Raw genomic sequence first — 21,210 nt, 5'->3', positions numbered from 1 at the left:
AAAGGTTAGAGGTGTTCCTCTGTGAATAAGACGCTTTAAATATAGTTTGACTTTGCACATTATGTGCACTTTTGATTCCATGGTACTACTTATCAGGTTCTGTGACAAAATGCAAAGAAATTTTTTAGTTGCACAAGCGTGAGTCTGGCATGAATCCACTGAATTCAGTAAAGTTACATCCAATTCGTACCACTGTACACAAGCGGAACTACCACATTGCTAATGGGCAGGATCCCTTCCTCTAGCAAAGTCAACGGGACTCTTCCTTGAGTAGAAGACCTTAGGATTTGGAGCAGGGTTTAAGAAAAATTACATACAGGTTACATTCTCACCCCTGCACAACAGAGGAGGTTTAACAGTAGAAGAGCTGCTTATGCTATCATTCACACAGAATTTCAGGAAATAAAAACTACACTTAACTCACCTAACTTAACCACATTCAAAGCAGACGGAAGTCAAAATGCAAGTGCTGGCTTGCAACCCTATTACACTGGTCAGCTAAACTGGGAAACCACAGAAAATTTTAAGGAAAAATACTGAGAGAACAAAAAAACCAATGCCACACACACACACACACACTTAAGGTAGGTATCTCATCACTGATATCCAGGCAGATTTCCTCACCCACCACCACTGCAAAGATCTACCTCCTCACCTTAGAGGCAGCCAACAGCAGAGGCAAGGTGCACGCACAACCTCCTGACCCAAACACAAAGGACTCCACACTATCACGTCCCGCTGCGCAGTGGGTCTGTATTTTGGGTTGGTGTTTTTATTTCAAACCAAGAGATAGGATTTAATTATTTCAACCCCAAAAATTCATAGAATAGAACAATGAAACAGATTTTATCTCCTGTGAATAGAGTTCTTACAAAACCCCATAAATCTACGGATAAGGCAAGCAGGTTCACTTATTTAACCAAGATTTTGAAAACAACCGGCAAAAATCCACTACACAGATGCAAGCATACATATACACACTATGAATTTCCACCAACGGGCCCGACCTTACTTTCTACAATCTAAAATAAAGCAGAAATATCCTGTTTGCAAATCCCAAAGCAAAAGCTTCCAAGGGAAAAAAAAAAAAAAAAAAACCAAAAAAACACAAACAAAACACAAAGTAAAACCCAGACTTCCCAAGGGAAAGTCCACAGGGACTTCCACCGAGCAAGAAAGACAAAGTACACCAGCCTCTGTGTATTTCCTTTCAAATCCTTCAAGTGAAAAACCAGTCACCACACCTTACCTTTGGGCAGAAGCACAAAAACCCACGACCAGGGTCCAGCCAGACTGCAGAGCCACAGGGCCACAACCAGCCACAGCCACCCCCACCCCTACCCTAACCAGCTCCTGCAGCTCTCTGGTAGCTCAGCTGAAATGACTCCAATTAGGCAGCCTACCCAACACCTGCAGCATGTCCACACCCAAGGTAGATCAGAAGGCCCCCCAGGAGGCTTCATCTGCAGCCGTGGTGGGACAGGACTGCCTTACATCTACAGAGACGGCACCTGCTGTTGTGGCATTGCTCCCTGGCACTCGGCTCCCTCCTCCGGAAGAGTACAGAGCAAACTCAACTGGGGCAAGTGCATGCATGCATCTGAGAGACACAAATGTCTGGTTGACTTTTCTTATCAAAAAAGGCACATTCCTGTAGGGACATGCTCCATGTTGGGGGAGGGGGACAGATGGAGAAAGGAAACATGCTATTTAAGTGCTGGAACAAGAACAAGTGAATAAAAACTGGCCATATTTAAATTTTGTCAAAACATTACAATAAGATTTCTGGCCGTCAGGACTGAGATGCTGGAACACTACTCCAAGATGATTTTTGGAACAAAAACCTTAAGAATTTGAAGACAGAGCATGACAATCTAAGCAACACCAGGCACCTGGACCTGCTAATCCAAAACCTCCCTTCCAGTCCTCACTTCCTTTTCAAACGCTCTAATAAATGGCATTGATATGCATCCCCATGTCTATAAACACCAAAGAAATACTTTGCAGTACAAGTCTTTCGTTATAAATCCAACGGCTGGCAACTGAAGACACAAACATGGGAATGATTAACTGTGAGCGGCTAGCCAGCTATCTACAGACAGAAGCTGCTCAGGAATGTGGGTTTACCTGTTTTTAACAAATCCATTGGATAAGAGATTGGGTTTTTTTCAGCTGTTACTTGTGACATGCAACAGGAATCCCAGCTGTTCATGGGATCTTATCCTACAGTATTTCATAATTCATGTGATTTACTCTGGAATAGAAAGAGATATAACAGCCGTTACGGTACTCACCAGCATGCCATCGGGCAGGAAGAAAGAGTGTAATTCCTTTTGCCTTGCTGCCAGAGCCTGGTTTGAACCAAGCACCAGCTGAACACTGTAAGTGTGACCACTGATGACTCTTTTTGGTTATGCATGTATATAACATCCCCATGCAGCGCTGCAGGCTTGGGGCAGAGTGGCTGGAAAGGTGCCCAACAGAAAAGGACCTGGGGGGGCTGGCTGATGGGTGGCTGAACATGAGCCGGCCGTATGCCCAGGTGGCCAAGGTGGCCACCAGCATCCTGGCTGGTGCCAGCAGTGCTGTGGCCAGCGGGAGCAGGGCAGTGCCCGTCCCCCTGCCCTCGGCACTGGGGAGGCCGCCCCTGGAATGGCGCGGTGGGCTCTGGGCCCCTCGCTCCCAGACAGAGCCTGAGGGGCTGGAGCGTGTCCAGAGCCGGGCAGGGGGCTGGGGAAGGGGCTGGGGCACAAGTGCTGTGGGGAGCAGCTGGGGGAGCTGGGGGGGTCAGCCTGGAGAGGGGGGGCTGAGGGGAGACCTTCTGGCTCCCTGCAACCCCCTGGCAGGAGGCTGTATGCAGGATGGTGTCAGTCTAACATAACTAACAGCAGGACAAGAGGAAATGGCCTCACCTGGTGCCAGGGGAGGCTTAGATTGGATATGAGGAAAAACCCCTTCACGAAAAAAGGGTGGTCATGCATTGGCACAGGCTGCCCCGGGGGGTGCTGGAGTCACAGTGGTATTTAAAAAATGCATAGATGTGGTGCTTAGCCACATGGTTTGGTGGTGGGCTTGGCAGTGCTGGGTTAACAGTTGGACTTGATGATCTCAAAGGCCTTTTCCAACCTAAATGATTCTATGATATTTATTTTTTTAGAAGAGTTGTTTTGGTAAGGCTACTGTAAATATTTTTCTTAAATACCCTCACAAGTCTAAAAGAAAGAATGGGAAATTAACAGCCCATAGAAAGGAATGGTTCCCAGCTTATTTTGTTGAAAAGCGTTGTCTGTAAACTAAGAAAGCTTTCTAGTTTAAAAATTGCATTTCTTAAAAAAAAAAAACAAAAAAACCTCTCCTTCTATGGCTAAAGCAGGACAACCTACAGTGCTCCAGAAAGGTGTCCGTCTTTGCCCACAGCCTAACAATTTCCAAGGGAAGAAGGGCTCATTGTGATGTTCCTGCCTGAAATGATCCACAAGCCTTCACAGAGCCCTCCTCGCCTGACCGGGCCCATCACCACTGACCTTCAAGGAGCATTGTCCTGTTTGAGCCATTTCCTCCAGATTTTTCTGAATTCTTTGAGTGCAATGGGAATATTTATTCCACTTGATGGAGAAAGCAATTCTGTTTATAATACGACATTTGCAAATGACTACAGAGCAGACAGGCTTAATTTTTTTGTGAATGTGTTTGGATAGTGAAAATGATCAGACTTACAGTTAACCTTAAGTGCTAGAAACTAGCGGTAGACTTTAGCCTGCTAGGCAGTGCATACCGAAGATATGATGCCCAGGTCTCTCCCTGCAGAAATTTTGTCTATAGCTCAGCTCTTTCCAGTCCAGCGGGAAATACCACCGAGGCTTACTCAAAAGGGAATTACTGGTAAGCTTCTTAGGTGCAAGCTCCAAGCCAAAATTAATCTTGAGACAATTAGATCCAACCTTATTCAGCAGAAGACCAGCAAGCCTGAAGCTGTAGAACCCAACAGCACTGACAGTGAGCTTTGATGGTCAGTACGACTGAAGGAAGCAGATGGACGGATGCTTACACTAAGCATGTACTCCACAAGAGCTGAATGTTCACAAGATCAAGTTTACATTGGGGCCCTCTGGCAAGCACCAGAATCAGAGAGCGAAAAACAAACAAATATTGTTATGCCTTAGCAAACCTTATTAATTTCTGAAATTACAACCTCTGAAACCAATGCCAACAATTAGGAATCAGAGATTGTCCTTTGGTTGTCATCTTAAAAGCTCAAAGAGGACTATATCTACAGACCTGAAAGAAGATAATTGTTGGTTAGACTTCTGTTTGTGACCATCAGAAATGTTACCTTAATTTGGCCTTAATGACCTATAATCTCTTTTAGCATATGGCTTTTAGAATGGTTATTATTCAGCTTGATCTATGGCTATAATGGAGCAGAACAGAACTGTGGGTATAATTAAAATAAGTTCCTGTAAAAGTGGAATATGTAGTACATTGCTAATGTGTAAATGACTAAATAACTTAATTAGGTGAAATGAAGTGCACTTATAACCACAGATGCTTAAGCCGAATCATGATAATGTTGTGTGTGTGAATATATTTTTTTAAATATGTTTATAACCCAAACAGTAGGACAAGGAAATACAAAGTGTACACTAGTTAGAAGGATGGCAGTGAGTTTTTTCAAGGGAAGTTTTCACTACAAATTACTGTGAAGCTGGTAGAAAAAAATCATTTTTAAATCACTTCAAAATGCTGAAAGGAAGCAACTTTTCAGCAGGCTGTTCCAATCCCTGAAAACATCTCCTCCCAGCAAAATCTCAAGGAGAGTATGAGAGAAAATTATTCTCCTGGGCAAGCCTAAAAGAATAAATAAATGAATGGAGCCCTCCAAGCCCACCTGTTCATATCATGCCTTTCCATGCGTGTGCCCATCTCCTTCACTAGCATGAGCATTTGGGCAACAAAACCTATAAATCTGCACAATATAAGCAGACAAAGAGCCCAACCCTTCTCACAGGGAAGTCAGCAGGAAAATTCCCATTGCTTTCAATCTCCAAAAGACCAGCTTCCAACTCAGGGGGAAAAGCACATAAAGTGCACTTGACGATTCAAAAAATGGGACTGATCTTGACATGTCTTCCATCTGAGACTGTCAAACTGAGTATGAGAAGCTCTAAAAATCACTTACAGCACTTGTATTCATCGATTCATCCATATTCATTCTTCCTCTATCACTGAATCCTTACTGTAGGTGAATGTAACATAACCATGAGCATGATGAGGAGATGAATAAGACAAATTATTGAATGTGTGTTTGAAGGAGGCTTCAGCCAAATAGGAACCAGGAAATGTGTGCTTTAATTTTACATTGAAAGATAAATAGAAGGGTACAAGGCCGCACCTTCACAAGTACCTATGAAGCTGTAACACGTCCTCTTCCCAGAAAGCAGTGATCCTCCTCACTGCCCTCATTAAAGCAAAGGCATTTTAGATGTTTTCCTACTAGCTTCCTAGCAGAGCACAACATGCTCCGATATCATAAAATGGCACAACTTCGTGGGTGTTTGTAGAGTTATGCTGATTTATTCCAGTTGTGGATCTGATAGATTACATAAATCCATGACCACTTCCTTCCGCATGTTACCTATTATTTTTTATTACTCAAAAGAAAGTCAAGGTTACCAAGTCACAGGGCCCAGACAACATTTTCCAATCAGTTAACCTTCTCATATTTATTAATTAGCTGCCTCTAATGAGAAAGAGAAGTGCGATATGTGCAGTATTTCTGAGTGAGCCAGGCACAAGAAGTGTGAATACCCACCAGAAAAAAACTGTTTGAGCACAGTTCATAAATCCAGTACTAGACAGTAAGCAGCCAGAATTTTTGATGATTCTCTATAAGGAACTTTTCCAGTTTCACTGATCAGTAAACGAGATGTTCTTCCTTGAATTCCTCTCAGGAAATTCTGATTAAATTAGAAAGACCAAACCCCTTTTCAAGTTGAAAATTATCTGAAAATGCTACAATGAATGCAGGAGAGCAAAATAGCTCTTGTATGTAAGCAAACCCATTTTAAGGCAAAATTTGGACTGAGTCAAAAGTCTCAGAATAACTATTTGGAATCTGTTGCTATTAGTCACCAAGTTGGAATAAAATCAAAAGATGCTAATAATGGAGACTTGCATTCATGACTGCATAGACACCCTGCCACTCGGAAGGAGGCATATTATAGGATGCACTGTTAAGAATGAGATGAAATGGCAACACAGAGAAAATTTCCTCTCTTAAGGTACAAAGGAGAATTGTACCTCGCAGGGAGGGGAGAGGAGATGTTTCCCTCTCCCGGGAAGTGTCACCCTAGAAGAGACTCCATTTCACATCTCCTCCTTGGGAGCCAACTGAATTCAATTAACTCTTCAACTGGAACCAATTAACCCTCTAAAAAGCACAACACCAAACACAGTGGCAGTCTTTAATAAATGTAATAAATACATAAATAATAACATAAAATGCTGCAGCGAGAGGACAGTTTTCCAGTCTATATGATGTGGGCTCTTGATTCTTCAGAGACGTAAGAATGAAGGATTTTGTGGTCTAAAAAAGTAAAAATTACAAAAAAAAAAAAAATTCAAGTAGACCCAGGGGACCTTTAAGATGGGATTCATCTCATTTAACTTTAGCCAACTAAAAACCAGGCATCTAGTCACTGAGCTGTCTTTACAATCGGTATGAAGGGATGGGTACCTCGAAAGAGCCATCTTAAACCCTTATCTTAAAAAGGGATAAGCCTCCTCATCTCTTTACAGACACCTATCTCTCTCCATCAAGACTGGAGGCACCCAGATGATTACATCCGATTAAGATGCCAGTCTTTGAAGAAAGTCACAGTAGGCAAGATGGGTGTCACCTGTGAACGCACGAGAAAGCAAGCAGCCCCATCCTTCCCTCTCACAACAGTCCCTCCACTCACATTTGGGTATTCTACCATCACTGCAAATGAGACCAGGAAGAGTGTTATTCCTCAAATACATTTGTTAGTGTTCTGTTATTTTTTAAATTAACTTCTGTTTTTATTCAGCATTGTTATTTCACAAACTGGCTCCTGATGAATACAACACAAATTTGACAGTGCTCTACAGATTATCCATTTTAATTTTTGCTCTTGATTTTCTGTTGAACTAGGTCTTTTAGATAGTAATGGACAGGCAAGAGGCTTAAGCAAAAGAATATGATTCTACAAATATTAACAAAAAAGAAAAGCAATTCCAGAGAGTACACAGTGCTCGTGACCCCTTGCAAGCGCACTGCAAAGGGCTGCTCAGTGCAAGGGGCTCCGTCCCACCCCTGCAGAGCCCACCAGAGCTTCATTTTTTCCAGCAGTGGAGACAGGACTGAGCTGAATAAGAGGAAACAACTTTATATTAAAAAGAATAAAGCTGCTTCTTCTATAATCCTGCACTTTCTATTTAAGCTCTTTCTATTTTGGATTAAGAAAATAACAACTCTCCATTAGGCCGGGCATTAGGCATTGCCCTGTTTACAAACACATTACAATTTTGCCCAATAGCAGAGCCAGAGGCTTTTTATTATTTTTTTTTACACTTCAGAATACATTAGAAAACAGCTAGGTATATATATTTTAAAGTTTAAGATATCATACTTTCGGTATATAAGTGTCATCATGTCCTTGCAGTCAGATACTATGGGTTCAATGGCCACATACAACACTTGGGCATTTACAGGCAGTAGGACTCCAGAAGCATGAAAATGCAAATAATTATCACCTAATCTGTTAAATTTGGGCTTAGAGAGGTTTCAGGTGTTTCCTCCATTCCTATTCCTTCACTTCTAAATTTTAAACAGATAACATCTTCTGCACCCTAAGCAAGGAAACGTTGGAATTAAAGGGGACAATTGTAAATCAGAGGCTTGTTACTGTACTAGGCAGATGTGGATGGCCATGCAGTCCAGTGATTTTTTTTTTCCTGGACACAGGAGAACCATGATTTTTGGATGGGGTCTCACCACTGCCCCACATCACACTCACAGTGCAATGGCAGAGCTCTCTACCCTGGATTTGTACTGCAAAAAGACTAAATCTTGCCCCACAGTGCTCAGATAATGAAGGTTTAATGAACTGCAGTGTTTTTCCTGTCCTACAGAGCTTGTGTTCACAAGTCCAAGAAAAGAATAAAAACAAGTCAGTAAAGGGGAAGAAACAGAGAAAATGAGATGACAAACATCTGGACAAAGCTGAGACCCATGGAAAGGTAAGGTACTGATGATACAGTACTACTGAAATGACCTAGACTGGACTGAATTCCCAACAGAGGTTCAAAAAGAAATAAAACATGGATCATTATACATGGGCGTTTGTTTTGGGGGGTTTTTTGGGGGTTGTTAGTTTTTTGGGTTTGGGTTTTTTTTTAATCATTTGACAATGTTCTTGTGCTTCAGCTAAACTGGGTTTGTGGTTAGAAAGAAAATGACAATTTACTGCCAATAATTTTACTGTTAAGGATTTATGCCACAGCCAGGGAACCAGGAACTCCCGTGGAAAGGGCATCTCCCAAACAAAGCACATGACAGAGAGCCTGCGTACTGACAAAAGCTGTCCTGAGTTGTATGTTTACTTTCTGATAATTGGTAATTTTGCCATGTTAACTTCCTAATTGGATATCAACACATTCTCAGTGTCTGTTGTACGCTTCAGTCACAGGCAGGGAGATGTGAAGCATCAGTATTTCACACTGACCAAGCCGCTTAATCAAATCTTGACATGAGCACAAACCTGAAGCACTCTCACCCCTACGTTGCCACTAGTGCCAATTAACCGCTTCAGTTTTAAAAGACAGAGATAAAAGAAAAAAATATGGAATATAAATGAGAAAATTAGGAGAAAGGAAAAAGATAATGTCCATTAGTTAATAAGCTAGTTCATAAATTAAATGCTCTGATTTGTGGTGTTTACAAAATATCCAATTTTAGGAACATGAATTTTCCTCTGTTTATACAACAAGACACAGTATTTCCTAAGTAAGTAAATCTTTCCAAAGAGCATAAAATCAACAAAGTGATTAGACACAGAAAACAAAAGTTAAGCAATGCATTTGCTAACAGCTCTGATCCTGCAGAATAAAGCATTATCTAGTGTCTAATCAGGACTTAACACACAATTTTTTCCCGAAGGACTGTAACGGACAAAATACTGTTAAATAAAGTTGGCTTAGGAGAGTCCAGATTAGCACAAAGAACACAAGTGGTTCTGAACAATATGAGTTTAAGGCAAGCCCTAACCAACTGCTCTGGCAACAGACAGCAACTAGTAGCTGACACCAGTTAGTCACAGCACGGGAAGATCAATCCGTAAGGTCCGACTAGAAAAGCTGCATCAGTGGTATAGGAGCAAAACGAAAGCGTGCCTGGCAGGTTACAGTCACATCAGGAACCACAGAACGCATAATTTATTTATATTTATGAGATCAGGAAAAAGTATTTTCCAAATCTTTGCTTCCATTTCTCCTACAAGCCTCCACCACACACATTCAGACACTACAGAAAGAAGTATCCTAGCTCTGAAAAATAAAATAACGCTTCAGAGTTGGGTGCAGTCACAACACAGAATTTGGTACCACTTCTCGTGGAGAGGACATTCCCACCCTCAGGCTGACTACACAATATTCATTGCAAAGGAGCAGATTTCAGAAAGGCTACGCCAGAATGTTTATCTACATTTCAGGGAGATGTGATTTATGCTATATGAAATGCCGTGTGAAGGAGGCTTTGCAGTATTGTTAAGTCTTGAGAGCCCAAATCATCTCCCCTGTGCACAGCCCAAGCGAAACAGTTAATCCTGGAGAAGCGGTGGGGGCAAAGAGGTGGATCCTCCTGCAGACACAGCAGGGTGAGCTTTGGGGTGAACCCAGGACTCACTATGATGGTCTCACAGCTGCAAAACTTAATCAAGCTATTAGGCCACTTTCATTCCTTTCAGGAGGTCTGACGGTGAATCTGCCTTATCACAAATGCAGTAGTCTCATCCCTGGCCTTCTCTCAAAATATCTGCAGCATCTGAACAGTTACAAGGCCTAATGGACACAGTTGCTGAAGGATAAGGAGCATTTATTCCTGATGCAACGCACCTTGAGCAGCATGGCACTAAATACTTACTCTGCATTTCAGGATCAGCTGCTATGTGTAGTCCCTGTAATTAAGTACACAGATCTATAAGGAGCTAAAAATAATTTAATAGCTATTTCTTTATTATAACTGTACACACAAACTTCACTGCTGTCACTTCTCCCTTTAATGAGAATCCCCTCAAAGATAAGGAAAATATAGAAACCTATGCTATACTCTGCAAAACTGCCAGCAAAGATGCACCATGCTCACAGGCACTCCTGCATCATGTTACCATATGACAGTCCACCCAAACAGCCTTGTGGTACTGGAATGACAGAAAGGTGATGCCACAGCCTCATCCCTGCATGGCTTTGTTTCTAAAATACTGAAGAAACTCTTTTGTGTAGTTTCACCGGACACTGCTATTTCAGCCTCTCCTCTTGTCAGATCTCACACTAATTTCAAATAGGAACTGCGCCAAAGGAACAGCATCAGATCTTCATAAGAATTACGCAAGAGAAGAGTCACAGGAAAGGAGCACTGCACACCGTATTAGTTGGGGGAATTTATTTGGGTTTGTTGTATTTCTGAAACAACTTGCTTCCAAGCTGGAAGTCTACATGCCAGCCTTCACCCCAGTTTGAATGCTTACAGCCAAGTCACAAACTTATCAGAAAGGTTTGTAATGGAAATGCTGACAGACCCTTAAGTCTAGTGGCACTGGCAGGTGCTCCAATACAAGGACATAATTCAATCAAGCTTTTGGCTGACGTCACGAGGCACAAAACAACTCAAACGCTTTATGAACAGTACCAGAACCCCTGAGATTCAATTACAGTCTTGATATTCGATCAGGAGTCATACTTAGCTGTTTTTAATATAACAAAACCTTTGTACAAGTTATTTATCAAATAGGTTGATCGTATTTAAATGTACAGTCAGAGGAAAAAGTGCATCGTACCGTGTGAACCTGATAATCCCAAACCTTCAGAAACAAGACAGGCTTTTATTCAAGAAAAACAGCACCAGGGGACAGTCTAATTTTTATATGCTACAGAGCAAAAAGAACCGAATTCCTCTTTTCTTAGGGAGTACAGACATGCCTAAGAATTAACTCTGTGATTTTCATTTTTTTAAATTTTTCAACCCCTAATATTATCCTGGCGGAGGTACTGATCACATAGTGAATATAATATGCAATAGGGGTTTAGTTTTGTTTTGTTCTGTGGTGTTTTTTTTTTAAATAAACTTTGCTGGAACCCACAGAAACAGCTCAAGCGGCTGAAGGCATCTGCTTAAATGGTAAGAATCCAAAGGTAAAATCTCCCGTTTGAAGCCTCTCTAGTTCTGCACTCACGTAAATGAAGCGCCAACCAAGGAAGAATCCCTCCTGCATCAGGCCTGAGACACCTTCTGCAGCTCGCCATACACACCCACAATGAAGCAGGGTGCCATACACCCACACCCCCCATGACAACGCAGTGGGCCAAGGGTGGCACTGGCAATAGGAAGCATGTCAAAGGGCAGGAAGGGACGGAGCTGCTGGGATGGCTGCCACGGCATGCCAGCTCACAGGCAAGGGATGACAGCCTGCCATTGCTCACAGAGCCCAAAGAAAGAGCACCTTTGCCTCTTCCAGCAGCCAGAGAGCACAGGAGCCTCAGCTTCTCTGTCCCTGCCTCCTGCACCCAACACTGGCACCCATGCCAGGGCCATCAGTGTCCACTTCTGCAGTACAGACTGACACGCCAACGCGGATTTCCTGAGCAAAGGAAATGAATCCCAGACGCCAGCCCCACTGAAGCCAGCTGAAAACACGAGATAGTTTTCAGCAAGGACTGAGCAGCTATGGAACATGCAAGTGCAGTGCCCGGGCACCTCTCCCCAGTACCCTGCTGAGACAGTGGAGCAGAAGGCACCACCAAGTGCCAGATATATCATCTTTATCTCGGAAGCCTTTTCACCAGGTGAAGAGAAAATCATTATATTCAACAAATCAAGTCTTTGAGGATTAGACAAATTCCACAAGAGGACTCCGCAAATACAGCATCGTATGTGAAGCGTTGTTTCCAAAATAGATCAATACCCAGCACAGACAACAATAGATTGCAGCTATGTATTGTCATTACTACCAATAGTAGTCTTGAAAGACATCGTTAAATGGTGACTGTCACAACAGCTCTTACACGAACAATGCTGTTACTGTACCTTCATGCGAAGTACTTTCTTACTGCTCTGAAATCCACCAAGATAAACCCATTGTTAAATGCACCTGGTTGTTTGGTATGCAGATCGACTGCACTAGTGTTTACCTTGGTAGAAAGAGTAAATATGCCAACCTTCCTCAATACTTTTCCTATTTCTGTAACTTTGTTAAGAAAAGAAATTACCCAACAGCCTTTGAAAACATTAGAAAAATTATATAAGAATTTGGTCATCTCCACCTCTCCGCTTTGCCAAAAAGCACCAGGCAGAAAGCTTTCACTGCAAACAGGTTAAGGAAGCAAATTTTGCAGGCTAGTGTTACAAGACCACAGATTTGTGCCCAAGCACAAACCCCAAAGTCACAGGTTTGAAGACCTTTGAACGGCACAAATGGTAAGAGGCAGATTTCGGCATTTGGACTAGATCCCATGAGGCGCACGATACCTCCCAGACGACAAAAAAAAGTGGAGGCCCCTCAACACCTCATCGCCTCAGAGTGACAGGCAGCATCAGCTGCGTGAAGGCAGACGAGGAAATCTAGTAGTGACTTCTACTTAGCGGTTAATAGGACAGAATAAATAACACCAAATTAAATTATTCAAGGGACTAGTTTTAACTATTGTTATTCCTCCTGTCTTCTGAGGTGCAAGAGGAACTCTATGGACTATCTACTGACACTGGCAGATGGTACATACTATTACATGTGTATAAATTTTATATGCCTACATCTTCAGCAGGACATGTAAAACATTCCCAGGCTATGCCGGCTCTTCTCTCTGATGACCACATGGTGAGCTTACTTGTACTAGAAATTTGTCTGAGCAATGACAGTGTGATCTGGCTGGGGGGAATCTGTCTCACCTAGCCTTTAACAGCCAGAACACAGCAAGCTATGCTTCAGCAAATGGCTAAGTCCTTTGGCAGAGAATAGGCATTGCCAGAAAATGAGTCACAGTGCTGACCTGAAACACCTTGGGGCAATCTCTCCTCTGCCAGCTCTGAGAAGCCCTAGGAGATATAGGCACCTGACATTCACATGGGTTGCATTTCATAAGCTTCAAAACAATAGGCTGCCTCTGATTCAGGAGCAAAACAAAAAAATAATAATTTCCACTTCTTGAAATTTAATTCCTATCCCTTTTTAGTTCTGATTTGATTATGTCAACCACCCTGGCACTGTTTGTCTCAGAAAATTTTGGTAAAAGATCTTTAAACCATTACAAACACATACCCTGTTCCTTATTAAACAATTGCAGATCTGTTATCTTGGCTTATGGCAACTGATATAAATAACATCATGATATCAAACACTGAAAACCACAGGCCTGGGGCCACCAAGGTTCTACTCTTTTCTTGGGCCTTGCAAAGACACAAATTTCCAGATACAAGATGTAGTTTACCATTAGAAGTAAATGTTTTATCTGTAAAGCTTACAAAATGACTTTGTTTATCATAGCAGAAGAAGGAAAAAAAAGGGGGGGGGAATAATTTCAGTCTCAAAACAAAACTGTTTATATGACAGCTTTTAGTGCTCCATGATTCTGTGCATTTAAGAGAGATTCAAGCAATTAACAGCATAAACTTTCATTACACAGTTCTATTATATATGTTTATGTGACGTAGTTGTTCATCTGTTATTTAAGTGATTTCCTCATTACAACAGTACGGTCAAGATATTTGCTGACCTTGTCAAAAAATGTCAAGCAGTTTATTCGCAACGTTCCTGGGATCCCAAAGTGTGTGCTCGAATCCTTTTACTTACTAGGTAAGTAAAAAATCAAAGCAGTTCCGGAATTCAGTAATGGTTTAAATCATGAAGCCGGGGGGTGGGGTGGGTGTGTATGAGAAATAATAAATTAAATCACATATTCTTCCTGCAGGAGCCAAAAAATAAGTGTAAGTGGTGAAAGATTAAAATTTGCGTGACCTGGTATTCACAAGATACACAGGCTGACAATTATTTGTGCCTATTTAATGTTTCTTGGGAATTCAGTCAATGGAAGCTGCATTTGCCTATGACAAAAATCATATGAATTTGGGAGTGGCATGAGTACAAATCTAATGGGTAGAAGCCAAATTGTACCTCACATGGTCCCAAATACTTTTTTTTTCCAGCATCCCTTACTGAACACTTTAGACAAGCTTTGCACTCCTACTTAATTCCAAGTCAGACTTAAGTTCATTGGTTTAACAGATACACTTTGTTCACAGATACCTCCTATCCACTGAATAATCAGAAACATTATTTCTGTTACTGCTAAATTTGGCAATGGCAAGCACAAAGGTCTCCTCCAAGTGACATTTGGCTGGAACTGGCCCCCAAGCATTTCAGTCTTTCAGACAGCTAATGTGTATGGTTTTGAATTATTAAATATATTGACAAGGTAGACACTCAATGATTATGACAAAAAGTATTTTAAAGAAAAGCTACAAATATCCAACAGGCATGACTGAACTGTTTCAGATACAATTCACTTAGATCAGATCCAATGCAACCTCTTTGCAGAGTATTTGTTTCGAGCCTCTTCCATTTAATGAGGCTAGTTTTCCTCCAACATCAGAAATCAAGAAGATTCATGTCCCCCCCATCTTTTTTTTTTCTCTCTCTTCTTTTTTTTTTTTAAATTACAAAGATAGGACATTAGCTTCCAGATTTAAATATATGTGAGTGATTGTAGGTGGCTGTGTCTCCAGAATGTCCTCTGCAGGATACGCTCAGTTTGCCACTGCAAGCAAGATACAAACTCAGAAGTAACCTCTCTTCTTTGTAACTAAATATGTAGCTCCTCCAAGTATGCACTACGGTGTCTCAGGCCAATTCAAATACCATAGCGTGGGTCTTTTTCTGCCCCCACAGTACTCTCTTTAATAGGACTTGGAGGGGAGGAGGATCGAATGCTTCACAAGTAAACATAGCTGGAAGGATGGGAGGTAACTAGCATTCTTCTTCTTCTTAATCATAATTACGAAACATTAGGGATGAAAAATATGGAAGCAGTTGCCTTTGTGTATCTATGTAGCTAAAGCCTCAAGTATTTTTCAACAGGCAAAACAAGAGAGGAGTATTACAAAGCACAGCCACCGGCCAGCAGTGGCAGAGCTGGACCGGGTGAGGGGCCGGAGGCTCTGGGGCTCAGAGGTGCTGTGCCCTGCACACCAGCATGCTGGAGACCTGGAATGCCGCCTGGCACATGGAGGAATGTGGTGCAACACGCAAGCAAAGCCAACACCTAAATTCAACCATAATTTTCTCTGTTTTCTGACATATACCACTAGAAAGGCAGACTACCTATATGTTGACATATAGCACTAGAAATGCAGCCACCTCCGTTACTGCAATAGTTATTATGTACCTACTAAACTCCTTTCCCTTCATTATTAAAAGTACTTTTCTGACCCACAGGCTTAAAATTTCTCATGTATTATTCCCCCCTCCCCTGCCTTATGAATGGCAATTCTGCATTATAACCCCCAAAATAAATCCCATTCTTCCAAAATCCTCCCTGGTAAAGGGTGCATTCTTCCCTAGCACACACACGCACTATTCCTACTAACGGGACCTGTGCATGTACCCTGAGGTGTGCCTAACCTGAGCAGCCACCACAACATTTTGGAGGTGAAAAATTTAATTCAGTTTTTCTGACGGTCAACCAGTAGTAGCAGAATGAGGCACCTTTCCCAGAAGGCCACACTCCAAAAATGAGCTGTACTTCGAAAAGTGTATTCGGTTATAATTTACTCATAAACACATCCAACCTTTAAAAAAAAAAAAAAAAAAAAAAAAAGACTTCAAAATCAAGCTGAATTTGTGATTCCCTAGTTAAAGATGTATTAATTTGTAATCACTGTAACTCGAATGCAGGACAAGCCCTAATCAAACTATTGGTAAAATTAAAAGCAAGCCTTTAAATCCTTTAAACTGACTTCACTTTATTCAGTGACGTCTGTGCTACCAAAGATTTTAGGGGCTTTTTTTGTGTGTGCAATAGAATGGCCAATCATAAGAATTCAATTATTCTACTGCTACTCACACCAACACAATATTCAAACATATACATAGCTGGCAATCTATAACAGATGCTTGAAAACTTAAGTAAAATTAAATACTTAAAATAGAAGAAGCAGAAATTGAACATAAACAGGAAGATGTGGGCTCTGATTATCAGTTCGAAAACTGAAATATGCCAAATGTGACAGACCTAGCAAATTCTTTAGCACCACAATTGTTGAAAAAACCCATTCCCAAAATTGAGCACCAGCGACCATCATCTTCCCTTTGTTTTACAATGGCTTGCACTCGGATTACAACAGATGCTTTTACTGCAGAAGGTAAGCTACACTATTCAGAAAATTTTAGAAGATCCGGGAAAATTAATTTTATATTGGCAACTGTCCTAAAAAAAGGGGGGAAGGAGGAAAAGAGGAAAAAAAATACCACCACCACCCCACTTCATTCTAATGGATGTGTATTGCTCAATTTAAGTAACAGGTATTACATCACTTTACAAATACAATATAAATTTGAGGTAACTCCAGGGGAGTTTTCTTAAAAATAATTTCAGTCTTCACCAATTCTCCCTGTTAAGGTCTAAACCAGCATGGCTGAACTGTTTTAGTGCTCTCTGCTGAACACCTGCAAACATCAAACAAAAACTCCTGGTCCTTTACTGGGTTGACAAAAGCCTTTCATGTGAAAAATGCTCCATGGGAATGTCACGGCTGTGGCTCAGGTTACATTCCTCTCTCCCTTGCAGCCCTCACCATTTCTTAACATGGTAAGAAGCCATGTTTGTGAAATTAAAGATTAAAAGGAAACATGGCTTTACTTTATTTTCATTCACACATTACAAATCACAGTAGAGCATCATATATTAGATGAGTAAAAAGCTACTAAGATGACTTTAAGCATGAAATATTACCACACTTCCTAAAGTACAGTCAGTTTCACTTCACTGCTTGGGATTACTTTTCTTTGGGGTCTTTTTTTTTCTTTTTCCTCCCCCCTATAAAAGAAGTTTCGGGTTAATGCAGAGGAATGACATCTGTGGTTCCCCATCTCAGTAAATATAATTTTTAAAAGAGGACCATTAAAAGAAGGTCAGCTCAAACTTCAGAAAGGCATCTGTCCAGGAGGAAGAACAGGCTGCATTCAGATCACTAAAATTCCGTATTATCAATATGTATAATTAGAACAATAAACTGTGTTCATATGTTATTAATGGAGTTTTCTATAACTATATGGAAGGTTTAAAGATAACATCTCTTACAGCAGTTGTCTGGGAGCTATCATATCAAATCTGAATTTCTCAAGTCCTGTCTCATTACACCACCACACACCAAATATTCTTAAGGAGCAAGACTATGGCAAACTGCTAGCTGGCCAGCAAGAGCACAGGGAAACAATAGCCATGCTTCTCCTTCACGCAACTGTGTCTTCAGGCCACATATCCCCCCTCTCACCGAGTATCAGTGAGGGGCAATTCACCAGTGCCTAGATTTTGACAACTTTTCTGAAATCACTGATCACTCACTACCAAACTCCCTGTCTGATAACCAAACAACAGATATTCATACAGTAAATTCAAAGTGGTTTTCCCTTAGAAGAGCATACCCTGTGCTGCATGCCTTTGTGCAAACGAACTACCAACATACACTATATGTTCCTTTATCAAGCAGGGTACTTCAGCCTGCATCATCAGAGACTGGTGTATGCAAGCATTTACATGTTGTTACAGTGTGGGAGAGTTCAGGTGTTATTTTAAATGGTCTGTATCTTAATATTACTAACTTGCTTCAGCTCATTAAATTATCTGTATGTTTAAACGACGCGTCAAAGTTACTTTCATGCTTTCAGATTTAGAGACAATAAAAAACAATATAACCCCTTGATTTCACTCACTGTTCAGATTTGCTACCCTGTGGTATTTCTGATGAAAATGACTTCATAGATGAGGTTTACAATGCATTTATTAAATATAACTATCTAGTCAATTGCTGTTAGACCAAGTGTTAGTTGCTGCATTGACTGGTATATAAGCATGATAAATTGATTTGTCTGGCAAACACTCTTTGCTTCTCTCCAGTGAAAACAAAAACAGTGAATATTATGTATTCAGTTAAATCAGTTACTAAAATAATGTAATTCAGAAAATGACCAAAAATAGGATTAAAATCATTCGCTTGTGAGATACAAGACAAATTATGTTTACAAAGTTATTCAAACCTAACACTAAAATTCTCCAAGTCACTATATTCATAATATAGCCAAATTAGTGAAGATATAACAGTAGCATGTTATTATTTTGAAAGTCTGAATAAAATGCACAAAACGAGTGCTTAATAATTGTAGGTGGCATTTGATCTAGTGTCTTAAAAACGTTTATTAAAGACTACCTTCAAATTAGGAAGTGCTTCCTTGGAAATAAAAACTTAATTGACATACTAGTGCATTTAATAAAAATGGCCATACTGAATACACAGAAGAGGCTCCTTTAATTGAGTACAAACTGCAAATACCAGGCATGAAACTATATGCAATGACGTGTTTGTATCTAGATATCCACTGGCAGTTTGCAGTGAAGACTTGTCCAAATTTACCATCTGATTTAGAACAGTACTCCATGTGTAACAATACTACGTACAGTGTGTTGGTATGTGTAATTGCCTGCACTTTTAAAACACTGCAACTCTCTACCTGGAGATGTATTTGTGTTCTGTCCAAAACACCACATCCGCAAGGCAGGGAACCCTCTTAAACGAACTTAATAGAAGAGTAAGGAAATTTCAAATGCGTAAGTATCTTTGCTCGTTTTACTTCTAATTTGTCAGGCATATAAAAGCCTCTATATAAAACTTCAGTTGCCAGACAATTATTGTACACATATGTTCTACCGCAAAGAGCTCTGATACTTCTTTTGTCATGAAACAGGACTTCTGTTTTTATGGAATGCAGAACTTGCCCATATAGTACTACTACAGCCAAATAAACAAAGAAATCCTCCGGTTAAATTTCAGGGACTCTTCAAAACCAGTCAGATATTTAGAAAGAAAATGCCCCATCTTCCATCAGGACAAGAAACTAGCCCGAAGATTTTAATTCACAAAAAAATATTCTATCAGCAAACAGTGATCTCTAATACTAAAGAGTTCTTTTCCCGGAAGAGGATGGTGTTGATACTCGGACACTCGCTTATTTATTTATTTAATTTAAGCAGCCTTCAATTCTTACTCACTAAATTAATTCTCACACAACATGTTGTGAAAATAATTTCTGATGTACAAAAGATAGCATCTGAAATTGTAAACAAAAATCTGCAATGCTCAGCTTACAAAAGAAAAAAATTAAGCTAGCTCACCCTGAACAGAGGAAAAACGTTAAGGTTTCTTTTTTTTTAAAGAAAAAAAAAATCATAACTGTATGGAAATACTGTGAAAATGTCCCAGACTTGTGGAAATAATAATAATAATAATAATAACAACAATAGCTAGCACCTAGGAATAATTCTGCTCAAATCTGAATGATTCTGCTCCCTAGAAGAGATTTAACACAACCACAACAAAGGTAATGCGTATGGATAAATAACTAACAACATTTTAACTATGTATGAAACAGAAATGTTACATACTTGAGCCAGTAAAATGTCCACTTGCCAAGGAAGTTGGTCCATTTTTCCCACTGCTCACAGGAGGTGAAAACATCTAAAAAAAACAAACAGGCATTACTACTAGAAAACAAGAGATTCCCGAGTCCACTGTTAGTCAAAAGTTCCTTCCACATTTGCTGTGAACTACATTAATAGTTTGTCTACCACAAAACGGCATCCCCCACAGACCTGAAAACAAGTCAATATTTCTTATGGCCCCCACCAGCCCCTCACCACCATCATCAAGTTTTTATTAGGCTCATTAGCTCTCCAAACAATATTCACTTCCCGAAGAGTTTGAGCAATCCCAGTCCCCAGCAGCGTTATCCAGGCTGGGAAGCGGGGCTCGCTCCCCTTTCCAACTCTCAAGCTGACAAAGGCGAAAAAAGTTTTTTTGTTGAAACCTTGGCCATAAATGTAGCAATGTCCATTTCCATCCCGCTTTAGGATTTGCCTGTCATATGTGAACCCAAATAATAATAATGCAAAGTGCCACCTGCCCTAAATTCTCATTTCGTCTCTAACACAGAGCAATTTGAAGCAAGGCTCTCTCCCTCTCCCCCTCTCTCTCCCTCTCTCTTGCTCCCTCTCTCTCTCCCTAGCATTTATTTCGACCCTAATTGGTTTCTCTCTTCTTCGACGTGTCTAGTGGATAATACGCACCTTCCCTGAGTCAGAGCCTGCAAAAAGCGAAGGAACAAATGGAAAAAGTGCAACAAGCAAAGAGGGGGCTGCAAAGCTGCCTCAGGCTGTGTTTCCTGGCCAAACTTCCCCAAGCCATTCCTCCACAGCAAAGTCTGGAGCAGCAGCAGCAGCACCAGCCTGAAGCAGCCTCATTTACACGGGAAGGGGGGGGGAGGGGGGGGAAGTTGGGGGGGGGTGTAGGTTTTTGCGGGGTGTTGCTGGTCTTTAGGAACATACATGCGTCTCACAGCAAACTGATTCTCCTCTGAAATAAATAAATAAGTCGATAGATAGATACTCTTGACATATTGGGGGGGGGGGGGGGGCGCATGGGGAGAGGAAGGAAGGGGCTGGGAGGGGGAGCCTGACAAAACTAGACAAGTGCACACGTCCGGATTAACGTTTGGCCTCCAAACCAGCCCGGCCAGGAACAGCCCAAAGAGACAAAAAAGTACTTTTTCAAAAAAAAAAAAAAAAAAAAAAAAAGCACTATCTAGCTGGGGGGCTTCAGAGGAGATTGGAGCAGTTTTAATGACAGCAGAAGCCATATGAGATTTCAGTGAA

General features: G+C 41.0%; 1 protein-coding gene across 21 annotated transcripts in view; it reads right to left on the bottom strand.

Moving 5' to 3' along the window:
• TCF4 (transcription factor 4) overlaps positions 1 to 21,210 on the bottom strand; it is a 239,643-nt gene that overhangs the window by 215,564 nt on the left and 2,869 nt on the right. For 18 of the 21 annotated variants that reach the window (XM_080371942.1, XM_080371943.1, XM_080371919.1 and 15 more), the window contains one exon: positions 19,945 to 20,017. In XM_080371942.1, coding sequence (XP_080228068.1) covers positions 19,945 to 20,017 — 73 coding nt within the window. Of the gene's footprint in view, positions 1 to 19,944; positions 20,018 to 20,366; positions 20,503 to 20,625; positions 20,746 to 21,210 lie in introns of those variants that run through there. The other 3 variants (XM_080371924.1, XM_080371931.1, XM_080371923.1) reach the window with 3 other exon arrangements.

Source organism: Falco punctatus (genome assembly GCF_963210335.1).
Source record: "Falco punctatus genome assembly, chromosome: Z".
In the NCBI taxonomy this organism is placed as follows: Eukaryota; Metazoa; Chordata; class Aves; order Falconiformes; family Falconidae; genus Falco; species Falco punctatus.
Note: the sequence above shows the minus strand (reverse complement) of the source record. Positions and strands in the feature narration are given on the sequence as shown.